The sequence below is a fragment of the Giraffa tippelskirchi genome, chromosome 12 (genome assembly GCF_054371585.1).
Source record: "Giraffa tippelskirchi isolate mGirTip1 chromosome 12, T2T-mGirTip1v1.2.pri, whole genome shotgun sequence".
Lineage (NCBI taxonomy): Eukaryota > Metazoa > Chordata > Mammalia > Artiodactyla > Giraffidae > Giraffa > Giraffa tippelskirchi.
The window spans coordinates 2,968,753-2,978,518 of record NC_137286.1 but is presented as its reverse complement, the minus strand read 5'-3'; the positions used below and the strand labels follow the sequence as shown (position 1 = coordinate 2,978,518).

Genomic DNA, 9,766 nt, shown 5'->3' with positions numbered 1-9,766 from the left:
CAGGTTCATGGTACTCCTGAGCTCTATCCATGGGTTTCAGGCTAAGAACTCCTAGGATAGCTAAAATTCCTGCCTAGAATCTCAGTTTCTGAAGAGTCTTCCGGGGGAATGAATCCTCCAAGGACAGGCTTCTGGGTGTTTTTCTGCCAAAGTCCAGCACACACCCTTCTTCCTGGCTCCAGCTTTGTAGAAGCTATTCCTTGCCTAGCAAATTTCTAACAAGCCATCTAACGATAATACTAAAACTAAAAAAAAAAAAAGAGTAGCAGTAAGAATTATAAACACAGGACTTCCCTAGCGGTCCAGTGGCTAAGACGACATGCTTGCAATCGAACCAGGGGCTGGGGTTTGATCCCTGGTCAGGGAACTAGATCCTGTGTGCCACAACTAAGAGGTCACATGCCACTACTGAAAGGTCCTGCATGCCACAACCAAGATCGAAGATGCTGCGTGCTGCAACTGAGAACTGGTGCAGCCAGATATACAAATAAATGAAATAAATATTTAAAAAACAATGATAAATACTGTGTAGAATCAGAGGGCTTCCCAGATGGAGCAGTTGGTAAAGAATCCCCTTGCCAACACAGGAGACAAGGGTTAGATCCCTGGGTTGGGAAGATCCCCTGGAGAAGGAAACGGCTACCCACTCCAGTATTCTTGCCTGGGAAATCTTATGGACAGAGGAGACTAGCGGGTTGCAAAAGAGTCAGACATGACTGAGCACGCACACAGGCACGCTCGCATGGTATGTGTAGAATCAAACAAGGTCTTTTACCCACATCCTCAAACTCTGTCCTCCCTGCCTTCCTAGGTCTCTGGTGAGGCATGTGGCTTGCATGGCTCTGTGGCTGAGACCTGCTGTGGGGCACGTGTGGCCACGTGGTTCAGACAGATGTCTTCACCTCTAGGTGCCTCACTTTCTTTACCTACAAGGCATGGATGAGCCCCATGGGATTATTGGGTGAATTAAAAGAACCCAGGATCTCTTCCCGGAGAGCAGAACCAGGCAGAGTTATATACCTGAAGACATTAGCTATCACCTTTAAGCCTTTCACAGGAGACAAGGTGCTATTTCTCTGCCAGCATGCGGGAGAACTGGGTTCGATTCCCAAGTCTTCCCAGTTGGGAAGATCCCCTGGAGGGGCACAGCAACCCACTCCAGTATTTTTGCCTGGACAATCCCCAGGGACAGAGAAGCCTGGTGGGCTACAGTCCCCGGGGTCGCAAAGAGTCGGACATGACTGAGCGACTAAGCACAGCACAGCATATCCGTTCTCTCCTGCACTGGGTTAGTGTTTACTTGTTTGTATCATTCAGGATTCTTTGAGTTGTTGCAGTATCTCCAATCCCTCCATCTCAGGATCTCCAATGGCTCTATTTAAAAAGCCAGGGTTTCAGGCCTGGCTTATGGGGCCCGGGCAGTGGGGACAGGTCAGAAGATGGTATCAGACTCAACGCTCCGTGGAACAGGGCCTGGACTGGCGTGGGCGAGCGAGCCCCCGCAGGGCAAGTGCCTCCTCCAGCTTCTGGCCCCGCGGGCCATCTCGCCTGTCCCATCCCTGGCCTGGCCTTGGAAGTTCTAGGCTCTAGAGCCTTGGGTGTTGATTTCAGGGAGTGAGATCCCTTCCTCCCTGAGAGCTCCAAGAAAAAGTTCAGGCGAGAGTCTTGATTGGCCTGACCAGGTCATGTGCCCTTGTGGAGCCAATCACGGCAGCCAGAGTTCTGGGGCCCTCTGATTGGCCAGACCTGGGTCACGTCCTGGTCGGAGATGGGGAAGCCCCAAGCCAGCAGCTGGGAGAGGGTGGTGCGCATGGGCAGCCTCTTGGGAGATGCTGGGCTGACAAAACCCAAGGTCCTCCTCAAGGGCGTATTTCACGTTGTCTTCAGCAGACCTCACCTGTGCCAGGAACCCTCTTCTCACTGGGCTTGGCTCCTGCTCTGTGCACGCACGGGAAGCCCGTGTTCCCTATCATTATTTTTCACTCAAAAAATATTTAACGAGTTCCTACGATACATCAGGCACAGAGAAGGGGGTCCAGGAGGAACCCCAACACCTACAAGTCGGAAGGAGAGGGTGGAAGCTGCAAAAGGGGCTGAAGGGGGAGTGGTCTGTGAAGGAGGAGGAGGAGGAGGACCAAGGTCCAGGGAAGTGAGAGAATTTCCGGAGGGAGGAGTGGCAGACCCAGGTGCTGCTGAGAAGTGCACCAAGAACAGGAAGTGACCGCTGGATTGGGCAGGAGGGAGCTTGTGGGTGACCTTAGCAATAGGTAAGGGTAGGGATAAAGCCCTGCTGGGGTGGGGTGAGGAGAGACTGGGAAGGGAGGGAGTGGAGAAGGCAGGTTTAGACTAGTCTCTGGTGTTTTCTATGGGGGAGCGGGGAGAGCAGGCAGAAGGGGGCTTGGGAGCAATGGTGAGCTTTTCCCTTTTTTTTTTTTGGAAAATGGTACCCAAGGGAAAAGAGAGAGAGAGAGGCTGATGGTACAGGGGAGCAGCAAGGGGAGGGCAGCAGGAGGTGGGTGCTTGAGATCAAGATAGGGGTGGGAGAGCCTGAGGGGCGAGGTGGATGCCAGGTAGGGAGATGTGTCAGTTTGGGGACTGGAAGATGAGAGATCCCATCTGATGGATTCAGTTTTTCTCACTGAAGAAATGAGGTGAGGTCATTTGCTGGGACTGAGGGCAGAAGGGCTGTGGGAGGTGTGTAAGGAGAGGGAAGAGGGTGTGAAATCTTAGTCTCAGAGGGTGGGGGAGAGTGTCCCCGGAAAACATGGTAGGGCTGTTGACTATGTGGAGTGCCAGCTTGAAGTCTGACATCACAAATTCCCAATCAGAAGGGCTGTATGTGGGCCCCTTTGCCTGCCCCCCAACAATAGGCAGGGGGAGGAAAGGGGCTTTCTTTCAGGTTGGAGGGTTGCTTCAGGTGGAAGGAGAGGGGCTGGGGAGATGGAATTTGTAAAAATCCACCAGGCTAGGAAGTAAGTACTGTTATTTGTGTTTTACAGACCAGGAAGCTGAGAGGGTCAAGGCCAGTTATGGCATTCTGTGTGACTTTGGGGTCAAACTAGAACTGGGCTTGGCACATGTTAGCTGTTACATATTTGTTGAAAAAAGTGACTGGCTGGAAGGCCCAGTGATGTATCCACTATCATTACTCAGCCAGGAAGTAGCTCCAACCTTGGGGTTTGGTATAGGTGGGACTGGTGACCCCACGTCCTGTGTCTTCCCTGTGGTCCTAATAAATGACTCAATATCGCCTTTGTGCCCTCGTAGGCTAATCTCTCCAGAGTCTAGTGGTCAAACTTCATAGACATAAGTGAGCAGGGCAGTGTTCTCAACCTCATTCCTCACGTAGTGCTCGCCCGGAAATGAGTCACAGCCCTCAGCCAGGTGTGAAGGCCACTTCTGGTTCCTAACCTTTGGCTTTGCTGTCTGTATCCTCCCACTCCAGCTGGTGGGGGAGTTAACGGGGGGGGGTGGGGGGGGCACACACCTGTACCACCTGGGCTCTCCAAGGAGACGGGTGTCCTTTTAAGGGGAATCCAGGAGCTGAGACCCTGAACTCGGTGGGGGCAGGTCTCCTCCATGGCGAGGGCTCCCAGCGCCCTTCGGGCAGAAGTGAACGTGGTCACTTCATTTAAGTAATAATGACGGTCCATGCTGTAGAAAACGTGGAGAACATCCTGCTTATTTATTCAGGCTTTTAAAACCATCAAACTCGATTTCTCCTTGTAGCTATTTATAACCAGAGCTGGTGTAAACTGTCCCCATATTAAGCGCAGGTTCGAAGTAACTTAAAAGAGAAATAGCCATCCGCTGCATTTAAAATAAAAAATTTTGTTTTCATTTATACACCTTTTCTCTCCTCCCGATTTTGTGCGAAGAGCGAGCGTTGTTTGGGCGAATCGGTGGGGGTGGGGCAGATACAGACCGGGGCGGGGGGAGTGGGGTCACACACTCTGCCATCCCCCCTCACAGCTATAAAAGCAGCCCCTGGGCCCACAGCTGGTCACTGTCCAGGGCGAGGATGTTTCGGGCTGGGTCGAGCGTTTCCTCACCGGGGTGCCCAGGGTGGAGCGGCAGAGGCCAGGCAGGCGGCAGATCCGGAAAAGTGGCTCTTGCCTCGGAGGAAGTTGACCCTCCTCCCCCTGCCGAGGGCTTGGGATGAAAACGGCTTCTGCCCCCTTTACCCTTCTTGGACCCCCAGCCTGTATCTGTAAGCCCCCCTCCCCGTTTTTTAAGGGCTCCCCTTCCCCCCCGGGGACAATCCGGCCCCTTCACAGCTCTCCAAACGGCCATCTGGGATGGCAGGGGGACCCCCCCGACCCCGCGCCCCGACTCCGCGTCCGGGCAGTGTCCCCGCTCAGGACCCTCCCTCCGGCCTCGCAGGCGCGGCGGCGCCCCGAAACTCGGGCGATTGCGGCGACTTCCAACGTCGTCCCCCCCACAATTAGCAGAAAGCCTCACCAAAACCCCACCCCGCACCCCGAGCTTCCACACTGCCTCCTCCGATTCCAGGGGACACCGCCACCTGGGAACTCTGTCCCCCTGCACCGGCGCTGCCCCCGGCGCGGAGACACCCCCCCACGAAAGCCCCGTGGGAACTGTGGGGCCGCAATTAGTTTCTTCCAATTAGTTTCCCTTCTTTGTATAAGAACCCATTCAAACTGCTAGAGGTAGTCCTCCGCGCGAGGGGGAAAGTAGTCCCGACCTCGCCTTCGGTCTCTGCTCTAGTGTCGCGCGTGTTTCCCTTCAGGAAACCGGTGGGGCTCTCGGCGGAGCCCTCCGGGGAACGCAGGGGCCGGGGCCGCGGGGTGGGGGTGGGGTGCGCGCAGGGGAAGCGGGGCGGGGGGGTGCCGGCAGAAGGAGGGGGCGGGGAGGGCGGCTAACTCCTCGCTATTGCCTAGAGAGATGGATCATGGGGCGTAGAGAGACAGCAAACCTCAAACCACGTACAGCGGGCGATACGCGTCAACCGAACCTGACCAACGGAAGCCTGGCACCACCCCCCTCCCCGCTCTCCCGCCCCGGCCCCTCGGACGGACGGCTGCGCGCAGCCAACCGGGCTGCCGCTCGCCGTCCAAATCGCACGAGAGCCAATGGGAGCGCGCGGGGGCGGAGCCACCCCCTCCCCGCGCCGGGTTGGGCTGCGCGCGGCTTTCCTCCCCTCACCTCACTGCTGGCCCAGGCCCCGCCCCCCTCCCCTCCCGCTCGCTGCTCCCGGAGTAGTTAGAGCCAGTGAAGTGCGGGCGGCGAGGAGAGCGAAAGTTGCGCTGGGCTCGGCGCCTCGGGGCCTGAAGCGGCTCCGCGCTCCTCTCGCCAGGGTCGCCTCAGCCCCAATTCGCGCCCGCAGGCTCCGGCCGCGCCCGCCCGCACCCCCTCCCCCGGCCCGGCGCACCCCCCCACCCCCGCCTCCTCAGGAGCCGCGGGGTCCCCCGTCACTTTCGCCCGGCCCGGGCCCCCCGCCGATGCCGGCCATGGTGGAGAAGGGCCCCGAGGTTTCAGGGAAGCGGAGAGGGAGGAACAACGCGTCCAGCGCGGCCGCCTCGGCCGCCGCCGCCGCTTCGGCCGCCGCCTCAGCCGCCGCCGCCGCCTCGGCCGCCGCCGCCGCCTCGGCCACCGCCGCCTCCGCCGCCTCAGCCGCCGCCTCCGCCTCGGCCGCCGCCGCCCCCAATAATGGGCAGAATAAAAGTTTGGCGGCGGCGCCCAATGGCAACAGCAGCAGCAACTCCTGGGAGGAAGGCAGCTCCGGCTCGTCCAGCGACGAGGAGCACGGTAGGTGGCAGCCGCCCGCGCCGCCCCCGCGCCCACCCGCCGGTCCGCGCGCTGACCGCTCCCCTCTGCTTTTCCCGCAGGTGGCGGCGGCATGCGGGTCGGACCCCAGTACCAGGCAGTGGTGCCCGACTTCGACCCCGGTGAGTAGCGCCCCGGCCCGGCCGGCCGGCGACCCGAGGGGGCGGACGGCCTCGGACAACTTTTCTTTCTGTGGGTGTGGGTCCTGCCGTCCGCGGGGAGACGCTCGCGCCAGTGTGTCCTGCCGGCGGGCCGGGCCCGCCACCCCCCCACCCCGGGGAGGCCCGAGGGTCGCCCGGGCGGGTCGGACGCGAGGCGGCGGCGCGCCGGCCACACCTGGCCACCTGGCCCGGGGTTCCGGCGTCCGCGGTCCGCGCGAGCCGCGCCGGGGCCGGACGGGGGTGGCCGCGCGCCGGAGACTTAGCTTCCTGCGAGCGCCCCCGGGCTCGGGACGGCCTCGGACCCGCCTCTCCCCTGCGGAAGGTTGCCCCGCGTGCCCTCTCCTGCCGGCCCCCGGGCTCCTGCCTGCCCCCGACTCTCCTCCTGTCCTGAGATTCCCCCCGAAACCAGTTAGTAAAAGAAGTGTGCTTCCCAGAGGGCGCCTGCCCGGGGAAGAGAGGCTTGCTGGTGGCAGTTTGATTTTTAGGACCTATTTGTAAATGTGTGTGTTATTTCCTTTTTTTTTTAAAGGGCGGGGTTGTTTAAGGTTAGAACCCTCAGAAAGCTTTAGCCTTACATCTCCAAGGCATCCCAGCCCCCTTGCTTGGAACATTTGCTACCCTTGTTGCTCTTCTGTGTGCAAGCAAATTCAAAGTACCAGCAAAATCCTATCAGACAAAGGAATTCGTCAGTGAGATTCTAGCTTGTCTCCGTATAAGACTGTCTTTAAAGATTGTTGGCGTGTAAAATGTTTGAAAGGACGTGGGTTTTATTTCAGAATTCAAATTCAAAAGAGAACCTTGTGGAACTGGAGTTAACAGTCTTCCTGGTTGGAGGGCTTTAGAACTGGTGGTTCTCTATATAGGTTACACCACGAGTTTATTTGAGAGAATAAATGCATAAATGCTTTTCCTTGGAAACAAGACTGCAGAAAATTGCAAGGATCTAGCCCTTGAAAAAGGCGATTGCTCTTAAGCTGTTATTAAGGTATGAAACTCTGGGTGTTCTTTGAAGTGAAAATACGTAGGCATCCCTGAGTGAGCTCTTGGGTTCTCTGGAAATAAATGACCTTTCCCGCATTTGCCTTCTACAGTTTTGGTCTGTTGGTGATTTAAATCTCTTGAAGTATCTGTAGTCTGACGCCCAGGTTTGTATTCCTTTTAAACTTGGGTTAGTCTTCCTATAGTTTCCCCTTCCCCCACGTCTTCCTTTTTTGGTCGTCACTTCTCATTTGTAAGAGCGACAGGACGGGACTCCCAGGCCAGGCTCCTCTCCCCTGTGCCTGCCTGCTCCGTTCCGCGGTCGGCCACCAGGGGAAGCACACTGTTTTTTGGTTACAGTTGACCCTATCTTCATTTTGTAGGTCAAGTCCATCTTTGTTTTAATACACAGACCATAAAGCAAAGCTCTTCACCAAGTTTCCCCCACATATTTTTTAAAAATATCAACTGTACACATCTTTTAGTAAGTTGGTCAGTTTTTGGGTACATTTTGGTTACATTCATTTTGAAAGCTTTATTTAAATATGTTGGCTGTGACTAAAGTGCATATTTGATGGCAACCGCGAGAATTAGATTTCTGATATTGTTCTAAATGTTGAAGCCTAGCTCTGCATTGTTAGGAATGAAGCAGACTTCTTTGGAGTTGTTCTCTTTGAAACAGCACATGTAATAGGGTCATATTTTGAGCTGTCCTTGCAGTTTTGATGGAATAGGGGCAAGCATAAATTTGTCAGAGACCTGCTATTCTAAACAGTGAAACACTGCAAATGTTTTGCTGTATAGTCTTACTGTCAGTTGATTGGCTCTCAGCATTAACATTTCCTATTTTGTGTTTTAATCTGGAAAAGAATCTAACTGGTGTGAAATAATTTGAAGCCTTGATTTGCTATTCTGAGCAGTGGGACAAATTCCTAGGCATGTCTGGAAATTGTAAGACTTTACTTTTTACTACTGATTTATTTATTTATTTAAAAGATGTGTTCTCATTTAACTTAAAATCTAAGGGAAGGGGAGACTTCCATTTTGGAATAGAAATGACACACCAGTTTTGTTTCATGTCAAGCAAATTTTTTTTTAGGTCTTTGGACTTAGTTTTTTTCCACAAGTACAAGTTAGGAATAATATGGAATTGAGATTGTGATTGTTACTGCTTTTTCTTTTTCTCTTCCTGAGTTTTGAATGCATATTTATTTATTTATTTTTTTACCACCATTTGAACAGACTAGTGAATGTGAAACTCATCAGGAAGCCACTTTAAAAAAAAACACAGAAAAACCTATCTCTGTAAAGATGTATGAGTGGAAGAGTGTTGATTTTTTTTTTAGGGTCAGGTTTTGTTTACCTACAGTCTCCCAACTTGACCCTATTTAGCTTTAAAAACAAATGGTTGAAACTAGATCTGCTTAAAATTCCCTGTATAGTCCAGGGAAGATGCATTTCTGTCATCCCTCACACATGGTGAACAAAGTGGACAGAGCACTGTCATCCTAAAATGCTGATTCATGTCTTATTACCTAATTAAGACCTAAACTGGACCACTGGATCAGAACTTGGTAGTTAAAATAACATCTATGTTTATAATGGTGAACAAGTTTTATCAGGTAGGTTTAAGAACAAAGACCAGAATGCAGTTTCATATCTTTATCTTTGTTCCCGTGTGGGGTCCAGATGTCCATACTCTGTTTCATACTCTATGCCATATCATGCTGAGTTGGCTTTGGTTTCTTTTAGTATTTAATAAGCATACAGTAAATAAGAGGAAAGAGTGCTTACGCTAGCCTACCTCTGGTCAATTATTTCCTGCATTTGCAAAACATAATTTATTTTGAAACTAGTAGTGTTCTTCTGTACAAAAATGTAAGTAATTCCACGGTCTTACCAATAAACATGCAGAGGAGGAAGTGGTAGCCTCCGTGTTTCTTTGATCCCTTACTTGGTACTCTTCCTCTTCGTTGTCTTCTAACTAGAGGAACACAGTTGCAGGGTTTTAAGATTGACTGAAGTTCTTTGTTTTCTGAAGCATGTGTTGTTATTGTCAACTTCTATCCGAGTTAGTGATCACAGTTCACTAATAGTAAAATTAAGACTTTTACAGAAGAGAAAGTGTTAATGGTAAATTTTTTTGAGGTAATGGCCCTTTAAACATGCAACCTGTATTTGGAACATTGAATCCAATATATTTAATCTGATTAGAAAATTTGTGGTTGTCATTGGTTCAACTGTCACTTTCAGAGCTGACTTATATTAATAAAATGTAGAATAATTTTCCTGAACAGGGTGTCTTGACCTGCTTTTCATTTCTTCTTGGTGGTGCTTCTGTCTTCTTCTTTGAACACATTATTTGCTTTGCTTTAGTTTCATTGTAAAAATAAATTTTATAGATATCCAAAAATTCATAAGTTATGGCGAAGCGTTCATGATGGAGGCATACTTGAAGGCAGTGTTGACCCAGAGGAGAGGTGAGGGTAATGAGAAGTCCTGTGCGTGATCCCCTTTGTGACGCAGTGCAGTAGGAGGCACCGAAAGCCGTCTCTCTCGGGAGGTCTGGTGCCTTGTCTCTGTGATTAAGAAGGTGGTTTAAAAAGGTCAAGCTGGTCATTTTATCTCAGGAGCCTCAGTTTCCCGCATTGTGAATCAGGTTCTTTTCATCACTGTGGCCTGTGATTATGTCAGTCATCTTGTTAATTTCAGGCTTCTTTCAGAAGCAACATAGAGCAGACTGTGAAGCTTGGGTTGTGAGAACCATCAAACCCAAGTTCAGATCTTGGCATTGCCTCTTTTGACAGTTGTGTTTCGGCCCTGGGCAGGTTTCTTTATTT

General features: G+C 52.4%; 1 protein-coding gene across 4 annotated transcripts in view; it reads left to right on the top strand.

Annotated features, from left to right (window-relative positions):
* Positions 1–5,231: 5,231 nt before the first annotated feature.
* The window catches only part of RCOR1 (REST corepressor 1), a 117,741-nt gene continuing 113,206 nt past the window's right edge, over positions 5,232–9,766 (top strand). For all 4 annotated transcript variants that reach the window (XR_014070903.1, XR_014070902.1, XM_081548716.1 and 1 more), the window contains exons 1-2: positions 5,232–5,769; positions 5,850–5,909. Coding sequence is in view for 2 of the 4 variants with exons in the window: in XM_081548716.1 (XP_081404842.1) it covers positions 5,463–5,769; positions 5,850–5,909 (367 nt within the window). In the remaining 2 variants the exon portion in view is untranslated. The remainder of the gene's footprint in view (positions 5,770–5,849; positions 5,910–9,766) is intronic.